General features: G+C 40.4%; 1 protein-coding gene across 2 annotated transcripts in view; it reads left to right on the forward strand.

Moving 5' to 3' along the window:
- Positions 1-21,962, forward strand: part of LOC124797883 — a 124,999-nt gene that overhangs the window by 33,865 nt on the left and 69,172 nt on the right. Inside the window, exons 2-4 of one of the 2 annotated variants that reach the window (XM_047260980.1) lie at positions 1,768-1,978; positions 5,509-5,668; positions 14,734-14,983. In XM_047260980.1, the coding sequence (XP_047116936.1) occupies positions 5,613-5,668; positions 14,734-14,983 (306 nt within the window). In that variant the 5' untranslated portion in view covers positions 1,768-1,978; positions 5,509-5,612. Of the gene's footprint in view, positions 1-1,767; positions 1,979-3,851; positions 5,669-14,733; positions 14,984-21,962 lie in introns of those variants that run through there. The other variant, XM_047260981.1, reaches the window with a different exon arrangement.

The following is a 21,962-nucleotide window of genomic DNA, read 5'->3' on the forward strand; positions in this document are numbered from 1 at the left end:
CTTTATTCAGCTTCTGCCTTTAAATTTCACCATTGATTCATCAATTGCTACTTTTTGATGAGGCTGATAGCACTGTGAAAACCTTTTATTTAACATTTCACCATTTTAAAAAGCTTTTCAAAATTGGCCTGTCCCCTTTTAGGCATCGTAGAGTTGTCATTTGAATGGTTGTGACTGAGGAGAAAACTGAATCGTTTTACAGTCATCAAGTCACATATTCAGGGCTATTACAAATGATTGAAGCGATTTCATAAATTCACTGTAGCTCCATTCATTGACATATGGTCACGACACACTACAGATACGTAGAAAAACTCATAAAGTTTTGTTCGGCTGAAGCCGCACTTCAGGTTTCTGCCGCCAGAGCGCTCGAGAGCGCAGTGAGACAAAATGGCGACAGGAGCCGAGAAAGCGAATGTCGTGCTTGAAATTCACTCACATCAGTCAGTCATAACAGTGCAACGACACTTAAGGACGAAGTTCGACAAAGATCCACCAACTGCTAACTCCATTCGGCGATGGTATGCGCAGTTTAAAGCTTCTGGATGCCTCTGTAAGGGGAAATCAACGGGTCGGCCTGCAGTGAGCGAAGAAACGGTTGTACGCGTGCGGGCAAGTTTCACGCGTAGCCCGCGAAAGTCGACGAATAAAGCAAGCAGGGAGCTAAACGTACCACAGCCGACGGTTTGGAAAATCTTACGGAAAAGGCTAAAGCAGAAGCCTTACCGTTTACAATTGCTACAAGCCCTGACACCCGATGACAAAGTCAAACGCTTTGAATTTTCGGCGCGGTTGCAACAGCTCATGGAAGAGGATGCGTTCAGTGCGAAACTTCTTTTCAGTGATGAAGCAACATTTTTTCTTAATGGTGAAGTGAACAGACACAATGTGCGAATCCGGGCGGTAGAGAATCCTCACGCATTCGTGCAGCAAATTCGCAATTCACCAAAAGTTAACGTGTTTTGTGCAATCTCACGGTTGAAAGTTTACGGCCCCTTTTTCTTCTGCAAAAAAAAAAACGTTACAGGACACGTTTATCTGGACAGGCTGGAAAATTGGCTCATGCCACAACTGGAGACCGACAGCGCGGACTTCATCTTTCAACAGGATGGTGCCCCACCGCACTTCCATCATGATGTTCGGCATTTCTTAAACAGGAGATTGGAAAACCGATGGATCGGTCGTGGTGGAGATCATGATCAGCAATTCATGTCATGGCCTCCACGCTCTCCCGACTCTGTGGGGTTATGTGAAAGATTCAGTGTTTAAACCTCCTCTACCGAGAAACGTGCCAGAACTGCGAGCTCGCATCAACGATGCTTTCGAACTCATTGATGGGGACATGCTGCGCCGAGTGTGGGAGGAACTTGACTATCGGCTTGATGTCTGCCGAATCACTAAAGGGGCACATATCGAACATTTGTGAATGCCTAAAAAAACTTTTTGAGTTTTTGTATGTGTGTGCAAAGCATTGTGAAAATATCTCAAATAATAAAGTTATTGTAGAGCTGTGAAATCGCTTCAATCATATATGACTCATTTAAATCTGGAGATGAAGACCAATAATCTCGATAACTTCGTAATTTTTTGACACTCAGAAATAAATTGATGCCTCAGAAAACCCTTATCTCATCTTCAGTAGTGGGGATGAAAGGCTTTCGTTTTTGCGTGGCGCACAGATTGGTGTGAAATGTAATATGTTTTACCATTTCTTCCAAGTTTGTTCTGATTTCCACAATGTCACCTTTCTGCCTGTTTGTCTTATAGATTTCTACATGGGGCGTTGGCCTGGCTTACCTTGCTCATTGCTCGCTGCAGAAGAATTTGAGACAATGCTACATTTTTCCATAATACATTTACACTGTGTGACAGCGGTGTGTAGAACTGAAATGTGGAACCACTGTACGTCTAGAGTGAAAGAAACTGGAAGTACCTGAAGTGCGCTGGTATCGAAGAAAGTCATAAACGAAGTGAAGCAGTTAAGTATGAAATGAATAAATACTAAATCGAATAAGTGTTGTATTCAGCTAATGTTCTTGGCGTCAGACATACATGTGACAGCAAGAGAGCTCATTACCACCGAAAGTTCTTGTTATTTTTGGCTTGCTTATTAGCAGCTGCTGTTCAGCTTCGTTACACTGAGGCGACAAAAGCTATTAGATTGCGATATGCACGTATGAAGACGGCGGTAGTATCGCGTACACAAAGTATAAAACGGTAGTGCGTTGGCGAAGCCGTCAATTGTGCTCATGTGATTCATGGGAAAAGGTTTCCGACCGCACGACTGGAGTTAGCAAACTTTGAAAGCGGAATGGTAGTTGGAACTACACTACTGGAAATTGAAATAAGAACACCGTGAATTCATTGTCCCAGGAAGGGGAAACTTTATTGACACATTCCTGGGGTCAGATACATCACATGATCACACTGACAGAACCTCAGGCACATAGACACAGGCAACAGAGCATGCACAATGTCGGCACTAGTACAGTGTATATCCACCTTTCGCAGCAATGCAGGCTGCTATTCTCCCATGGAGACGATCGTAGAGATGCTGGATGTAGTCCTGTGGAACGGCTTGCCATGCCATTTCCACCTGGCGCCTCAGTTGGACCAGCGTTCGTGCTGGACGTGCAGACCGCGTGAGACGACGCTTCATCCAGTCCCAAACATGCTCAATGGGGGACAGATCCGGAGATCTTGCTGGCCAGGGTAGTTGACTTACACCTTCTAGAGCACGTTGGGTGGCACGGGATACATGCGGACGTGCATTGTCCTGTTGGAACAGCAAGTTCCCTTGCCAGTCTAGGAATGGTAGAACGATGGGTTCGATGACGGTTTGGATGTACCGTGCACTATTCAGTGTCCCCTCGACGATCACCAGTGGTGTACGTCCAGTGTAGGAGATCGCTCCCCACACCATGATGCCGGGTGTTGGCCCTGTGTGCCTCGGTCGTATGCAGTCCTGATTGTGGCGCTCACCTGCACGGCGCCAAACACGCATACGACCATCATTGGCACCAAGGCAGAAGCGACTCTCATCGCTGAAGACGACACGTCTCCATTCGTCCCTCCATTCACGCCTGTCGCGACACCACTGGAGGTGGGCTGCACGATGTTGGGGCGTGAGCGGAAGACGGCCTAACGGTGTGCGGGACCGTAGCCCAGCTTCATGGAGACGGTTGCGAATGGTCCTCGCCGATACCCCAGGACCAACAGTGTCCCTAATTTGCTGGGAAGTGGCGGTGCGGCCCCTACGGCACTGCGTAGGATCCTACGGTCTTGGCGTGCATCCGTGCATCGCTGCGGTTCGGTCCCAGGTCGACGGGCACGTGCACCTTCCGCCGACCACTGGCGACAACATCGATGTACTGTGGAGACCTCACGCCCCACGTGTTGAGCAATTCGGCGGTACGTCCACCCGGCCTCCCGCATGCCCACTATACGCCCTCGCTCAAAGTCCGTCAACTGCACATACGGTTCACGTCCACGCTGTCGCGGCATGCTACCAGTGTTAAAGACTGCGATGGAGCTCCGATGCCACGGCAAACTGCCTGACACTGACGGCGGCGGTGCACAAATGCTGCGCAGCTAGCGCCATTCGACGGCCAACACCGCGGTTCCTGGTGTGTCCGCTGTGCCGTGCGTGTGATCATTGCTTGTACAGCCCTCTAGCAGTGTCCGGAGCAAGTATGGTGGGTCTGACACATCGGTGTCAATGTGTTCTTTTTTCCATTTCCAGGAGTGTAGATGCATGGGACATTCCACTTCGGAAATCGTTAGGGAATTCAGTATTCCGAGATCCACGGTGTCAAGAGTGTGGCCGAAAATACCAAATTTCAGTCAAATACTTCTCGGACGGACAACTCAGTGGCCGGCGGTCTTTACTTAACGACTGAGAACAGTGGCGTTTGCGTAGAGTCATGAGTATTAACAGAGAAGTAACACTGAGTGATATAATCGCAGAAATGAATGAGGAACGTACGAGGAACGTATCTGTTAGGATAATGTAGCGAACGTTGTCGTTAATGGTCCGTGGCAACAGACGATCGACCCTGGTGCCTTTCCTCACTGTACGACATCACCTGCAGCGCCTCTCCTGAACTCGTGAATATGTCAGTTGCACCCTATACGAGCGAAAAACCGTGTCGTGGTCAGATGAGTGCCGATTTCAGTTAGAAAGAGCTGATGGTAGGGTTCGAGTCTGGTGCAGACCACACGAAAACATGGTCCCTTGCTGTCAACAAGACAATGTGCAAGCTGATGATTGATGGTGTGGACTGTGTTTCCTTGGAGTGGACTGTGTCGTCTGGTCTGTCTCAACCAATCATTGACTGTAAATTGTTGTGTTTGGTTATCAGCACACCATTTTCAGCCATTCATGGACTTCTCGCACCCCAACGACGGTGGAATTTATATGGATGACAATCCGCCTTGTCATCGGGCCACAACTGTTCGTGGTTGGTTTGAAGAACTTTCTGGACAGTTCGAGCGAATAGTTTGGCCATCCATGGGACATTTATGGGACACAATCGAGATTTTCGTCCCTGCACAGAATCCACCCCTGTTAACACTTACGCTATTACAGAGGGCTCTAGAAGCAGCGTGGCTCAGTACTCCTGCAGGGGACTTACAACTACCTGTTGAGTCCATGCCAGGTCGAGTCGCCGCACTACGCTGGGAAAAAGGAGCTCCGACACGATATTAGGAGGTATCGTATGACCTTCGTCACCTCAGTGTACATTTAGCCAATATCTATGGCCAAATCATGATTAGCAACGATTTGCAGTAATTTATTTGTAGAAGCTTTGTAATACGTAAATTTAGTATGGAGATTGTGCATTCACTGTTCACTTGCTCTGATCTGTCTCGAACTCTGTCCTAGTCCTGAATTTAGTGAACGAGAACTATGATAATGTGTAGAAAGTGCAGTTTGGATTTTCTTGTTGGTGCCTGTAGTTGAGTCCGACGCTGTCTTGATATGAGCCGTGTGCCAGCTTATATCCGCATTTGATGAACGGATGTGCACTTGGAAACTGTGTGATGTAAGACGGAAGCATGAAATAGGTATCATTGCCCTATGCGCCTTCTGTTGCATCCTATCCTTAACTCAAATGCTCCTGAGTACTAGCCAGCTCGTCACTCTTCCATGTATAGCCATGTTCCTTATCTTCTGGACGATACAGCAATAACTGAGGACGGAAGACTATGTAAGACACTAACCAAGAGATGGCACTTGTTAGTGGAGTGTCCAGGAACAGTTAACAGTCGCTGAATGGAGAAGTAGAAGATCAGAATTAGTAGAGACAGACAAACTGTAGAGCACAAGCTCAATAAAGTAATGCGATAGAAGTGAAAAAATTAGCAAACGATAGGAAAAGATGGAGTACAGCAACAAACCAAGTGAAACATTGAAAACTTAATTACAATCCACCTTCAATTTATAGCTGTTGTTTTTGTGATTACTGAGAAATTCTGTGTAATAACGCACGTGTACATTTGTTACAGAAGACGAACGCATCGAGCGGATGTACATAAACTGAAAGTGCAGCATAGAGAGGGTTAAGAAAGGATTGGACGCCTACTTCTCGCTTAAGACCAGGCATCCAGAGATGATGATGAACCGTGACCCAAGGGGACCCGACGTTGTGAACACCATTGAGCACGTGTAAGTACCTATGAAACCCATCATAAAGTTGTGTGTCCTCTTTTCAAATACTGAACACTCTTTTGCAACTAAATCTAAAGGTGAGGAATAAAACTGCAAATGTGTGAGCGAGTGTAGCAGGATATCATTCTGTACTACTTGTACGCCGAAGAAAAAGAAACAGTTTTTTCTTTTCTGAAGAATTCAGCGAAATCTAATCAGTTGTGGCCTCATCATAGAGATTCAATGCCGAACCCAATATGCCACGGCTCAGAGATACGCAAGTAATTTTTAACGTTGAAAGCTGCCGAATTATGACTCTCTGTAGTACTTAAATGAAACTAATTTTCCTGTAATTTTAGAAAGAAAATTATAAGCATATTTCGAGAAAATAACATGTGTGGAACTTGATCAATTAGTGACACGATAACAGTGACGCAAATTACTGACATTCCATCTGGAGAAAAGGTCTGCCGATACAGTTCTTATGGTTATTTTCATGAGTGCCATGTCAAGTGCTCAACATTTTGATCTTGGTCACTGCTACATTCAATTCCTGGCAGACAAAACTGCACACTGAACTTCATCTGCACTTATCACGTCATAGGCCTTCCTGATACGGTATTTCTTGGGTTGAGAATTCCTCAGTGTTTTCTTTGATACCTGAATTTAGACAGAAGGGTGGAATCGACTGACTGAGTATGAGTTACCAGTACAACATTTATACATTTCTTGGTAAAATGGATAAATATAATCACACAGCCAAAGATTTGACTTGACCAGATTAACTGGATACAAACACCAGGTTCACAAACGCAATGTCTCAAATCTTAAATATTAATAAGGCAAGAAATTGTTAATAAAGACCCACATTAAATAAAATTTAAATGAATTTTAGCAAAATAATTAGGGCCTCTTCAGAACAATCAATTACACTCACTGGAGTCATAAACAGAATATTTCCAAAGTGAAATTTTAACAACAGAAACAAATTATTAATGGGAGATTCAGATTGAATAAAATTTAAATTAATTTACATCGTAACTGAAACAGCCTAAGAAAACGAATAGGTCCAAGGAAACTTCAGAGATACATTCAGTCTAAAAGATCAAATTCCACCATAAATACTTTAACAATTAAGAACACTATTTTCCCTTTTACAGGAAAACGGACGTTTGTCGTTTGAAAACTGCCATAAACATACACCTTCTCGTACGACCCTCAGTCACATTCGCACATAAATGGCGCAAGAAAGTACCACAGAAACTAACCTGAAACATTTCCTAAACAAACAGAAAGCAACTATCTATTATTCCATCGAAGACACAAGTTAACCATGGTAGACACGACCATTTTAAAACATCGTTACAAGGTCTAGAAAACCGACTGTTCGACTGTTGGCATACAGTCGGTAGGAAACCTGTATCCTACACAGCAAACACAATACACTGTGGGCAGCGACTTCACATCATCAGTTTCTAACCTCTTCTAGGGACGCACTGTCTGTGGGTGGTTGTCAGAAAATGTGGTTTTAGTAAATACCAGATTACGGTACGGTACATGTTAGTGTATAATGCTGCATGGCACAGACAGCTATATACACGTCACGGACATAGTATAAATCCGTATGTCAGATACCCAAGGAACCTCAACACATTCCAGCCAGTATCCGTAAGCCACAGGTTCCAGCGACTCAAGTCTGTTCATCTCAGTAGGCCCACAATAGATGCCGTCCGTGCTGGCGATCTCACACAGACACGCCCCCTCTCGACTTGCGCCAGACTTCTACTGGTGGCCCACCAGCACCGTCAACACTCATGGCGTCTCTCACAGGCCACTCTGTCAGTCTTCTGCACCGACAGATGAACGCCTCCTCCGCCAGACACTCACGCCACGCTAGCCTTGGCGAACAAGGTCGTCGGATATCATCACAATTAATGAAATTTGCAGCATTGTGGACAATGCCCTCAAACCAGCTCGGGATTTTGACGATCTAACGCACCAATTGAACAGAATTTGGCACAACACCCCTCAAGAGGACATCCACCCACTCTGTCAATCACTTCCAAGACGAATAACTGCTTGCATAAGGCCCAGAGATGGAGCAATACCTTACCCACTTGCTCAATTTGTCAAACTCTCCCTCTTGAATAAATCATCCAAATTTTCTGAAGATGTAATCATTCGTTTTGTCCGTATATGTACACCACATGTACCGATTTCCGTCCCGTTTTGATCATTCTTTTGTGGTGTATCCCTTTATTTTATTCTATTTTCGTCTTGAAATGAATTTCTCTTCAAAAGTCATCGTGCCTCATTAACCACTGAGCTGAATTTTTTAGAAACATCTTCCACTGTAAATAGTTCTTTTTTACAGTTTTGAAAAGGTGATTTAGTAATCATGTACTTGACGAAATAACACCATTTTTACACACAAATATGTAACAAGAAATAATTATTAACAAGCATTTAGGGAAGGCGTCGTCTGCATTATTGTAATGTCACCATGTAAATATGCAACAAATTATTTAAAGCAATAGTTCTCACAAAACACAAAAATCGCCCTTCTTTTCACTTAAATGGCTTCATATCATTTATATAATCCACAGTTTTTTTTGCTTATTTGGTAAATATAACAACCATGATTATAGGTATTTTATATTCCAGTTGTAATGTGACCTAGTAACATCCTTTCTAACACTAATGATCCCATCAGTACAGCCCACCACATTTTAACTATGTGCATCCATGCATTTAAAATGTAAAACAGATTTTGGCGTTTTTCATCCGCTATTAACATTTTATAGTCAGCAATCACATTATATTTAGTACTTCATACAAACAATTCTTATAATTTTTCTTATACAAAGATTATGTTGACCATCACGAAGTTGTCAACCAAAATTCAAATACTACCAGTAGTTCAGCCCCACTGCCTACACTTCATGAAAATCATCAGCGTAACCACAGACCACATTATTCTACATCAACATGTAGCCAAATTTCACATTAGTCATTTCCCAGGATCATGTACAGTATACCATCACAAAAAAATACAATACATTACAGAAGAGAGTACAAATAGTCCCTGATACATCATCAACCTGTCATCATCACATAAAACGCAGAAGTACAGATTAGTTCACAAAACCTCATCTTAATATAAGCGTCACATATTCGCGATAAGCGTCACATAAATCCATAAATACACCCCATATAGAAGAATGCTCTAATGTATTCTACATACCTCATTCATGGTAACATATCATGTATTTTGAGCCAAGAAATATATTTTACGTCGTAACTGATCTTTCAAACACATTATTTAACTTTTAGTTTGCATAATTTGTTTATTATTTTCGTTTTAACAAATACCATTCCCCACTGAACCTTTCTCTCACAACGATATCATAACAGTGATGAAGCTGACAAAGCTTGTAAAAATCTAACATTTCCATTTTCGTAGACGTTTTGTTTTGCTAACACCAGCTGACTATAAACACATAAAACAGTCCTACTTCCCCTTATGTAAAAATCCCAATTTATTTTTCATAATGCATGAAAGATACCCGAAATGGTAGTAATTTAAATCTATTTATCCACAACTAATACAACATAGCATACCATAGTTTAAGTAATCCAATAAAGAAATTATTTTCTTATTTCCACTTTTGGTTCACATAAATATGTTAACACTTCAGATACAGCGAAAAGTTTCAAAAAGATAAATAATAATGTATCACATGTAAGAGGTTTCCCAGCAGAAACAGTAACAAATGTTATATGTTCCAGTCCTCAAATGGTTTGTCGTTTCCGTTTAATTAGTTGGAAATGTGAGATCATAAGAAGGCTACATAACTACATTATTGTCTCTTACGATAGTAAAAGGAAGACAGATTGACAAAAAAATGGTTCAAATGGCTCTGAGCACTATGGGACTCAACATCTTAGGTCGTAAGTCCCCTAGAACTTAGAACTACTTAAACCTAACTAACCTAAGGACATCACACACACCCATGCCCGAGGTAGGATTCGAACCTGCGACCGTAGCAGTCCCGCGGTTCCCGACTGCAGCGCCAGAACCGCTAGACCACCGCGGCCGGCGACAGATTGACAGTAGGAATAATTCTGCAAGGATCAAATGATGGGTAGGAAAAAAATGCAGTATATAAAGCTGAAATTATTGAAGTAATACAGCAAGAAAATTTAAGCCTTGGACCTGTTACATACATATCATGAATAAGGTTTGTGATCTTCTGGGAATATTACTGCTACAATTCCTCAACGTTTGTCTCTTTGTCTCCATCTAATTCAGGTTTTGTTTCCGTTTCAATCAGAAGCCCCAGTTTCACCACCTCTGTGCTCACTGCAAGCACAACATGCAGCCAAGAAAAATGTCTAAACTGTCTCTGAGCTGAATTTTTTGTTAAAGGGTAATAAAGCACGTACTAGCAACACTGACCTATCCACATTCAAGTTTGCAACTTTGTTGACCCATCACTGAAGCTAACATTTTCATGGGAATCTCTCACAGATAAAATTTTATTATTGAAATTCTTGAGTAACGTGAAAGTACAGTTATGTATATCATACACTCTTTTTCAATAAGTACGTCTGCTATGATTTCACATCTGCTGTCGAATACTGTTTTCCTAAAACTTCTATAAGCAGATACTGCAGCTTTTCTACTTTGTGAAAAGGGTAGGTCAGTGTTTGGTAGGGCTGTGTTAACACTAGATTCTTGCATAAGATCACTACTGCTTTCTATAACTGAATGTTCTCCTTTAACAACTAGGCTGATTTTGCTGTTAGTAACATTTACTCTGTTATCCAGTAACTTGATTGCTTATTTGTTCATTGTTTATCTTCATGATAGATTCTACGTCTCCTATTCTTGAAACTAAATTATCATCATTGAATTTTATTTCCGACCTCAATAGGTCATTGCTACATTTCATTTGGTCACTATTATATTTCATACCTATCTGCGTATCTCCCTGTTTTCCTAAGATGTCTTAGTTCAGCACACTGATCAGGTTTTCTATCAGCTTACACATCTTTTGAAATGTAAAAAATTAGCTGACACACCTCTATAACCCCTCCCTCCCCCCTGCTTTACTTTCTACTTCATTATTGTTGTTCATTTTAGATATATCTAAAAGCACAATACGCCACAAAATACCAAGATTAAGGTTTTTGGAGTACTTAGCTTCTCTCTTCCTCTGAATTCACATGTTAAAATAATGTGATTGTTCCTATACCTTCACTTACTCATGGTGTTTGTATGAGTAGTTGTTATTCTCTGAACAAAGTGCCCACCATAGCCTTTTCCTCTGCAATCTTTCTTATTGACTTAACATGTGGATTTTTTGTAGTACTGTTATGAAAAAATTACATTATCTATTGAGCAAAAAAGTCTATAAATCCTGGCTTCAGCACCCACCTGAAAAGATTTTCCTTAATTCTCAACATCTCAGATATTTATTTTTAATGGTATTTCTTATATGTAACCCACTTCATACGCAATGTTTTTAGACAAAGTTCAAGAGAGGAAGCTTGACAAAAACTGTTAATTATTCACTTAATTTGCCAATAGCATCAGTGACAGTCTTAATACAATCAATTTGGCCCTAGGTTGTTGAAATGATACAGCAGAAGGTTAATGACATGTTTTTAGATTATGATGTTTTATTTTCACTTAAAATTAATCAATACACAGTCACATACACTGTTTAAAATCAAAAGGCAATTATAAACTCTGAATGCACATAAAAGTTATGAACAGATCCACTGCCCTTCTCACCACAACAAGTCAAAAGATCTTCACATCATGTTCACTCTCACTTATGTGTAACGAGGCAAACGCAATCTGCACCAAGCAAGAATAGTATATATCTCGATGATAGTTCTGGAAGTTTCCAGAAAGATCTACAGTTCAAATTACTATCCACATAACTTTCGTTTTTCAGTTTTATAATATTTCTAGTTTAAAGCTTATATTAGCCAAATGTAAATTCTTTTAGAGATTACTATGTAAAAACAGTATTGTATAAATCGAGTAAATATTACCAGAGCTATTCCCATTATGTTTAGTTGATACCTTATCATGTACTGATTGTATATCAGTATTAATCTAAATATATACAGTTGTCTTGAATGACTTCATATGACTTTCCAAAATATGAACGAGTGTTAATATTTTCTTTTAAATGCTGTTAGTAGCATTTATTGGAAAACTAATTTTTATGGTACAATATTGTACCATAAGGAACTATAGTATATAAATGGAAAAATACGTAAGTGGCAAAGATTTGCCTGAGTACTAGAAAACGTCATAAACAGAACAGAGGACAGAGGACATTCTCGGTTAACATTAACACCACTTTTGATGAACATCCTCCCACTCTCCTATATAATACAGTGCAACTATTGCCGCTGATGTCTGAAAAACCACCGGAGGATGTGAAACAACCACTGTTACAGTAATTTCGGAATGCTATTTGATATGCCGAATCCGATGTTTCACTTCTCAAAACGGAACAATTCAGATTCTAATGCCGTCTGACAGTGACTAGAGAAACAGAAAGTCAAAGGTGATGGTCATATTGCTACAAACGTTCATCACGATTGCCTTCAGCAGCAGTTCTTTTCATAATTCCTGAAGGTACTTTGTTATTTAGTCAAAATATATTAAAAAACCTTGGTATAAGCATATACGTTGGATCGTGAAGCGTGATCCATGTTTCATAATCTATAAACAGCCAGCAAAGCTTCCGTTTGCGTCCTCCCCTGTCCGACAGGCTATTTATGTAATTGACGAACACGAAACTTCTATGGGACATTTCTGGTATCACCTTTATCTATGATGAACTGTGGCTGTCCATAACAACGTACTGGTCTCTACCACTTAAAAAATCTTCGAGACAGTTGCATGTTTATATATGTATTAGGTATTCTAGGAACAATACATAGCGTCAATAAAATCTTCTCGGTTCACAAGTCGCATCACTTAATAAGCAGAACACCGTGGCGGTCGTGGCAGTCAGTGATCTTGACTACTAATGATGACAGAGACAGCTATCGAAAGGTAGAGTGTTTTATTCGAAGTGATGTGGCTTGCAAGCCAAGAATATTTTGTTGAAGCATGCCACCACAAAAGACTCTAAGGACAAACATATAGTGTGGTGCAGTGTCGAATGTTTTCCGGAAATCTAGGAATGTAAAATTTGCAAGTTGGACTCTTCTGTGGCTTGCACGATATAAATTGGCCTTCTAAATTCTTTCCGATTTATGGGTTTCTTTTTAGGGAACTCTATGAATATGAGCTTATAATACGCAACATTAGATCTGGGTTAAGGATGTTGGTCCACAATTTTGTGCATCTGCTCTTTTGTTCATCTGATACAAAGTGAAACCAACGACAAAATTTCGGAGTTTGTTCAGGGATATTTTCTGAGTGGTTCGGTATAAGGGACCCACGGTATTGGTAAAAAGTAATAATGTAATTACGAGTTATTAGGTTTGTTATCGCAGTTATCATTGTTTTTGTGAAAATATCTTCACAAGAGTTAAAAAGCTGTAACATGCCAACAGCAAAACATACAACATTATGTACTGAGTAATGCAACAACCGTCAGATCATTGTGTCGCTCTTCCATTGCATTCAGTTAAACATACACACCCAGCTCTTCATCAGCTATCACTAAAATGTACAACCAACACTGCCAGTAAAATAAACTCTGGACAGAGCCGACCAGTACTGGATGTAACATCACCCTGAGGGGGAAGAGTGAAGTGGACATTACTATTGCCAGTAGTAAAATACCGAAAGTGAACGGAATGAGTTTATATTCAAAAAAGACGCAGATCACGTACTGCTGACATTTGCGCTCTTTTCTAGTTATTTTCAGTGCAGTGCAGGCACAAAGATAAATGGGGGTGAGAAATCAAACGAAGTGCAATTACTCTCTAACGAGCCACCGGAGATCAAGAATTTCTTATGCCTCAGTACTCCAAAAATATCTCTAAGCAACCTCAAGAATTTGTCGTTGGCTTTCGGGAACCACTTTGTACAGGGCGTGGCAAATAAAGGTGACCCACAGAACAGAGTTCTAGAGTAGTAAGAAACACAGCAGAGAAAAGGAAATACAATACTAACCTGACTATAGTAGGTGTTGAAACTGACCACCATTCATCGCTTGGCCCTTTTGGGTCCTGATCAGCAATTTGCTGAAGGCGGATCGAAGCTGGATTGTTGGAACTGCTGCAGTCTCATCCGAAATATTCCGCTGCAGTTCTTGAAGACAATGAGGGTTGTTGCGATAAATCTTAGACTTGAGGGCTCCCCACACACAGTAATCGCACACTGACAGATCTGGTGCCCTGGGTGGACAGCTAGGGCCGCGACCAGACACTCCTCTGGTAATAACTCTGTCAGGCGTCACGATTGTGTAAACGTGCTCCGTGGTTGGTCCGGCTGTACGGGCAGTTGCTCCAGTCTGTTGGAAGATACGGTCGATCTTTTCCACCTCCGTTAATGCTGCCAAAAATTCACGGCCAATCGTATCGACTCGTCTGGGACACTTTCATTTGCCCCACCCTGAATAAATGAATGCATAAAGTGACTGAGTGTTCCTCCCACCTCTTCTGTTTTCATGCGGTTTGCTAAGTTTCCTTTGCTTTTCCTCCGATGTTTGTGATCTGCGTTCTCCAAAATTTAGCATCTTTTCATCAGTGAAAATGTTTTTATCACAATCTCAGCAAACTCAACTACGACAGTACAAAAATCGAGTAACAGTACGCATTCACAACGTCAAAACGCGACGGGAGGTACAATAAAACACTAATATTTGTGATTGATCATGATATTTATTGCAATTTCACGCGGTATTTCGCAAGAGTGCGCGTTAGAAATGTGTGAGCGCGTCGTTGACTGTCGGATACGCGAGGTACTCAGGTAAAGTGCTTGTTTAAGGCACCTAACTGTAAGTTTTGTTTCCAGTGCAGACAGTAGGTTACGTACAACTGGTGTTCCTCTGAGATTTTGAGAATAATCTCTCGCTGTTGTGTTTACAATGTGCCGACAGCAAGCTGGTGACGATGCCTCGCCTCACGGAGCAGCTCTACCGGGTGCACATCTTCGGAGACGCCGACCCGGACCCCGTGTGGGTCTCGTGGCCAAATTACGGAAAAATCGTCTCCATAAACCTCGACATGATGTTATTCAATGACTACTCGCTCGGAGACATCGTCATCGTGGAACTGAAGAACCTGACTGCTGGACACGCCCTCCGGACCGATATCAATATCATACGCGCTATTGAATTTGGCTACAAGGTAGGTTCTTTCAAAATGTTGTTCCACACACAATGTACACACGTCTGAAATATTACATTCCTTGGAATATATACTACTCAAGTAAAACTTTGTCTGTACGTGTAATTTGCCCATAAGAAGGCTAGAAGAGCAGCGTTACCCTACACAATTCTGTATCAGTTGCTAGCATTTCCTCGTATCAAAATTACAGCTGTGGACATATGCTGGAATTTGAGACAGGAATTTCTCCCAGATTTCCTTCTCTGGCGTGCACATAAATGAGAATTACAGAATAATCATGTAGATGTAGATATAGATAACTTTGTATTAAACATTCTTGGTTTCCTTGAGGCAGCAGACCTGAGTAATATCTTAAGCTTTTTGACGATTATAGTAATTGGCTAACTTTATATTTGAACAACTTGTAAAGTGCAAATGTTCATGTGAGTCGGCTACATACCAGGGTAACAACGTCACAATCATCTTCAATACACTATATCATCAAGATGACAGCGGTGGGAAATACAAAAAAGAAAGCTAATGGAAATGACCGAGTTGTTTTAATAGGATATTCGAATACAATTCACTCGCAAAAATTTCCAAAACTCGAAATTAGTTCACATGTTTCAGCAACCATTATGTCGCCATGCTCAAAAGTCTAAGTTATATTCTAAAATATGTAAGGATATTGACACAATTGCAATATTTCCATGTGAGAAATGCAATAGCTTAACCTAATTTTGCTTAAATTGGCGTTATTTGATTATTTATCAGATATATGTGAAGATATTGACTATAGTGGTGTAACTTGGCATTTCTGATCTAATTCATAGATCAACCAGCAATTGTGAATGTTCAGTTTTCGACCCTTGTACCATACTTAATGTAACACACTAGAGACTGTCAAATCAATTATTTCTGCATTTGAATTGTTCTATAAGACATAAAGTTCACCAGTACTACACTGTTCCACCGTCTAAAAATACGTAACTATCACCAGAATAGTGAAAAAGGGTGTACATTAAAAAAAAATTAGCAGTACGACAGTATTTCCATATCAAAATGTAGGACCCATGCACCTAGAGTTCCATACAGACTTAATTATGTAGACAGATAGTTTATTCATCAGGGCATGCAGCTTTACTGTATGGTTAAATGATGATGGCGTGCTCTTGGGTAAAATATTCCGGAGGTAAAATAGTCCCCCATGCAGATCTCCAGGCGGGGACTACTCAAGAGGACGTCGTTATCAGGAGAAAGAAAACTGGCGTTCTACGGATCGGAGCGTGGAATATCAGATCCCTTAATCGGGCAGGTAGGTTAGAAAATTTAAAAAGGGAAATGGATAGGTTAAAGTTAGATATAGTGGGAATTTGTGAAGTTCGGTGGCAGGAGGAATAAGACTTTTGGTCAGGTGAATAAAGATTATAAATACAATATCAAATAGGGGTAATGCAGGAGAAGGTTTAATAAAGAATAAAAAAATAGGAGTGTGAGTAAGCTACTACAAACAGCATAGTGAAGGCATTATTGTCGTCAAGATAGATACGAAATAGTCATGGGTGACTGGAATTCGAGAATAGGAAAAGGGAGAGAAGGAAACATAGTAGGTGAATATGGATTGGGGGAAAGAAATGAAAGAGGAAGCCGTCTGGTAGAATTTTGCACAGAGCCGAACTTAATCATAGTGAACACTTGGTTCAAGAATCATAAAAGAAGGTTGTATACGTGGAAGAATCCTGGAAATACTAGAAGGTATCTGAGATTATATAATGGTAAGACAGAGATTTAGGATCCAGGTGTTAATTCGTAAGACATTTCCAGCGGCAGATGTGGACTCTGACCACAATCTATTGGTTATGAACTGTAGATTAAAACGGAAGAAACTGCAAAAAGGTGGGATTTTAAGGAGATGGGACCTGGATAAACTGACTAAACCAGAGGTTGTAGAGAGTTTCAGGGAGAGCACAAGGGAACAATTGAAAGAAATGGGGGGAAAAATACAGTAGAAGAAGAATGGGTAGCACTGAGGGATGAAGTAGTGAAGGCAGCAGAGGATCAAGTAGGTAAAAACACGAGGGCTAGTAGAAATCCTTGGGTAACAGAATATATATTGAATTTAATTGATGAAAGGGGAAAATATAAAAATGCAGTAAATGAAGCAGGTAAAAAGGAATACAAACGTCTCAAAACTGAGATCGACAGGAAGTGCAAAATGGCTTAGCATGGATGGCTAGAGGACAAATGTAAGGATGTTGAGGCTTATCTCACTAGGGGTAAAATAGATACTGCCTACAGGAAAATTTAAGAGACCTTTCGAGAACAGAGCACCAGTTGTCTGAATATCAAGAGCTCAGATGGAAACCCTGTTCTAAACAAAGAAGGGAAAGTAGAAAGGTGGAAGGAGTATATAGAAGCTCTATACAAGGGCGACGTGCTTGAGGACAATATTCTGGAAATGGAAGAGAATGTAGATGAGGATGAAATGGGAAATACAATACTGCGTGAAGAGTTTGACAGAGCACTGAAAGACCTGAGTCGAAACAAGGCCCCGGGAGTAGACAACATTCCATTAGAACTACTGACGGCCTTGGGAGAACCAGTCCTGACAAAACTCTACCATCTGGTGAGCAAGATGTATGAGACAGGCGAAATACCCTCAGACTTCAAGAAGAATATAATGATTCCAATCCCAAAGACAGCAGGTGTTGACAGATGTGAAAGTCACCGAACAATCAGTTTAATAAGCCACAGCTGCAAAATACTAACGCGAATTCTTTACAGACCAATGGAAAAACTAGTAGATGCCAACGCTGGGGAAGGTCAGTTTGGATTCCGTAGAAATATTGGAACACGTGAGGCAATACTGACCCTACGACTTAGCTTAGAAGAAAGATTAAGGAAAGGCAGACCTACGTTTATAGCATTTGTAGACTTAGAGAAAGCTTTCGACAATGTTGACTGGAAAACTCTCTTTCAAATTCTAAAGGTGACAGGGCTAAAATACAGGGAGCGAAAGGCTATTTACAATTTGTACAGAAACCAGATGGCAGTTATAAGAGTCGAGGGGCATGAAAGGGGAGCAGTGGTTAGGAAGGGAGTGACACAGGGGTTTAGCCTCTCCCCGATGTTATTCAATCTGTGTATTGAGCAAGCAGTAAAGGAAATAAAAGAAAAGTTCGGAGTAGGTATTAAAATCCATGGAGAAGAAATAAAAACTTTGAGGTTCGCCGTTGACATTGATTTTCTGTCAGAGACAGCAAAGGACTTGGAAGAGCAGTTGAACGGAATGGACAGAGTCTTGAGAGGAGGGTATAAGATGAACATCAACAAAATCAAAACGAGGATAATGGAATGTAGTCGAATTAAGTCGGGTGATGCTGAGGGAATTAGATTAGGAAATGAGACACTTCAAGTAGTAAAGGAGTTTTGCTATTTGGGGAGCAAAATAACTGATGATGGTCGAAGTAGAGAGGATATAAAATGTAGACTGGCAATGGCAAGGAAAGCGTTTCTGAAGAAGAGAAATTTGTTAGCATCGAGTATAGATGTGTCAGAAAGTCGTTTCTGAAAGTATTTGTATGTAGTGTAGCCATGTATTGAAGTGAAACATGGACGATAAATAGTTTGTACAAGAAGAGAATAGAAGCTTTCGAAATGTGGTGCTGAAGATTAGATGGGTAGATCACGTAACTAATGAGGAGGTATTGAATAGAATTGGGGAGAAGAGGAATTTGTGGCACAACTTGACAAGAAGAAGGGACCGGTTGGTAGGACATGTTTTGAGGCATCAAGGGATCACAAATTTAGCATTGGAGGGCAGCGTGGAGGGTAAAAATCGTAGAGGGAGACCAAGAGATGAATACACTAAGCAGATTCAGAAGGATGTAGGTTGCAGTAAGTACTGGGAGATGAAGAAGCTTGCACAGGATAGAGTAGCATGGAGAGCTGCATCAAACCAGTCTCAAGACTGAAGACCACAACAACAACAGAATCGAGATTATCGACAATTTTTGCCTGTTATCCATATCGATACAGACGAGATAAATGTCTACCTATTTCCGACAAAAGGGGTCTTAACGAAAGGACAGATACAGTCGGACAACAAATGACAAAAATATATTTTTCCGTGTGATATAATTACTAATTAACAATTTACGGATTTATTTCTTTACTCCTACTACCAAACCTTAGTTCTTGCAAAATTTCATGTTCAACAGGAAATACATTCTTGGTTATGATGAGTGCATTTGCGAGTCTAAAATATGTAACATAAATGGTCGTATCTTTTGAATGCATTGACTCAGAACTTTGCATTACACCGCCAAGGGTCTACAGATCTCAGTATGAGAAATAAATCTCAATGTGACATGTCAGTCTGTTACTGATAAAAAAAGGGCTCTTAACAGACGGAAGGACAGGCATAACAACTGACAAAATATTTTTCCGTATGTTAGAATTATAAATTAACAATTTTCGGATTTTTTCCTTTATTTGTACTGTGGAACCTTGCTTTTCCCCAAATTTCATTATTCTACCCAACAGAGAAGTACACCATAGGTTTTAATGTGTGAGTTTGTATCAAAACATATGGCGTATATGGCATATCTTTGATCGCAGTAACTTAGGTAATACCGTGATATGTAGCAAATTTCAACTTGATACATCTACCCATTCCTGAGGGAACAGGTTTTTAACAGACAGACAGATGAAAAATTGATCCTATAAGGGATCTGTTTTAACTGATAGTTAGGAAGCCTAAAAATATGTGAGCTTCATCCCAACTACACAAATAAATGCTGTTCATCTGTCTCTCTCTCTCTCTCTCTGTCTCTCTCTCTCTCTCTCTGTCTCTGTCTCTGTCTCTCACACATACACAAGCACACACGCATTATTAATTCAAAGTCATCCACAGAAAAAAGATATTCCAAGCGTTACAAAGTCATTCAAACACACACACACACATATGCTTACACACAAATATCCATCAAAACTGACGCCTGAGTCATAATTGTGAGCTCTCACATTAATTGTTCCGTGCTATTTTCTTATTTAAAATGTTACAAAACACATAAGAATAAAAATAACATCATAAGCAAGTAGCTGACACTCCACTTTTAGACCTAAATGAGGCAGTGTACTGGAATAAACGTGACAAAATCTGTAACTTAAAGAAACAAATGCTAGCTAAAATACTATGTAAATTACACTAGCCAGAAACAAATAGGCAGTCTGAATTACTGCCAGCTACTGGTCTGAATTACTGCCAGCTACTGGAAGAAAGCAATTAATGTGATCCTAGGCCTATATGAATAAAAATAAACCTGACCAACCGTGATAGCAGGGAGGGGTGGGGCGGGGGGAGGGGGGGGGGGGAGGAATAAGATAATAACATACACACAGTACATGTCAAGTATTTAAATGCCGCTTTCAAATTTCAAGTGTCCATCAGGCATGCTAATATTGCTTATTGTTATGTTGGTCTAGGCACACTGAAGATTATGTACAAAAACAAACTTTTGAGGAAAGCAGTAACATTTATCGACTGTCAAGGCTCTTTAAAACGACATCTTCATAATCAGCCACTAGATACTATGCAAAGTTAATCATACTACACCGAATGCAAATTTTAATTTATTTGCTACAATATGAACAGTGATCAAATTTTATATAAAAATGGTGGTGTATGGGGTACTCTATTACAGTTTAGCTGTAATAGGACCAATATTTTACATTTTTGCTGAAACGCATCGATGTATAGGGCTGTTTGTTATAATTCTGCTGTAACATTATGACATATGGGGCAGTATTTTTATTAAGTTTCTTTTGTTACTTGTCTTTGAGAAAATGAGTAGTTGACCCTAAGTAGCTAACGCCGCTAGCAGCGGATGCCCCAAGTTTGTAACACCTCATTTGCTGATACCCCCAGTAACTGGCACGACTGACACCTACTGCAGTTACTGGCATTAGAATACTGTTTTGCAGTCCACTAGCTAACACTAACTACACATGCACACTGTCACCCACTGGTGTTGCAATACAATTTTAACATCATTGCTGTTCTAACCTGTAAACCGATGATAATTGCCTCACGTGTAAACTGACTGTCAATACCCCACCCTATAAACTGATAATTATAGCCCCCTCTCGTAGATTGACAACATACAGGGTAATTAGCTATAATTTTGCTATGACGTGGCGAGGTATGGGGTGATTGGTTGTATTTTTGTTATAAGATGCTTCTATGTTTTACACTTTTGCTGAAACATGTTGATGTATGGACAAATTTTTTACAGTTTTCTTGTAAAATGCTGTGAAGTAACATTGTGATGCATGAGGCAGTTTGTTACACTTTTGCTGTAACATGGGGCTATTTCCTACACTTTTGCTGTAACATAGCGAATTTTGTTGCATTTATGTGATAACAAGGGGCAATTTGTTACAATTTTGAGATAACATAGTGACGTTAGGGGCAAGTGGCATGAAGTTCAGCAGCAGAAAATGACAAAGGTTTTGTACTGATAGATAAAGTCAGTATTCTAGCAAGTAGACACTATAATGTTTAGCTGAGTCTCATATCGGTTGGAGCTGAAATAATACGACTTTTTGACAGTATAACTACTGTGTCTCAGAGCAATAGCACAATTTCTTAACAAGGCGATTCAGTCTCCAACTATTGACGCTGCTACTGAAGTTGAAGTCTGTAATGGTACTTGAATTACGTAACCGTTACGGTACCTCACCTCAACCTCTCGATACCAGCAATATTCTACAGTGTTTCTGTAAAATAGTTAACATATTTCAGTGACAACATTCAGATTTGATTTCATTAATGTAGAGGTACTTCGATACATCGATATGTATATATTGCAATGATATTATTCTTATGTGTTTTCTTTCTTTTGTCACTATGATCTTTGACGTACTTGTAACTCTGATTTTTGGGCGCGTAAGCGGTTATTAAAGAGACAAGCTTTGGTCGTCATGTTAAAAAGACGCA

The sequence above is a fragment of the Schistocerca piceifrons genome, chromosome 5 (genome assembly GCF_021461385.2).
Source record: "Schistocerca piceifrons isolate TAMUIC-IGC-003096 chromosome 5, iqSchPice1.1, whole genome shotgun sequence".
NCBI classification, from domain to species: Eukaryota; Metazoa; Arthropoda; class Insecta; order Orthoptera; family Acrididae; genus Schistocerca; species Schistocerca piceifrons.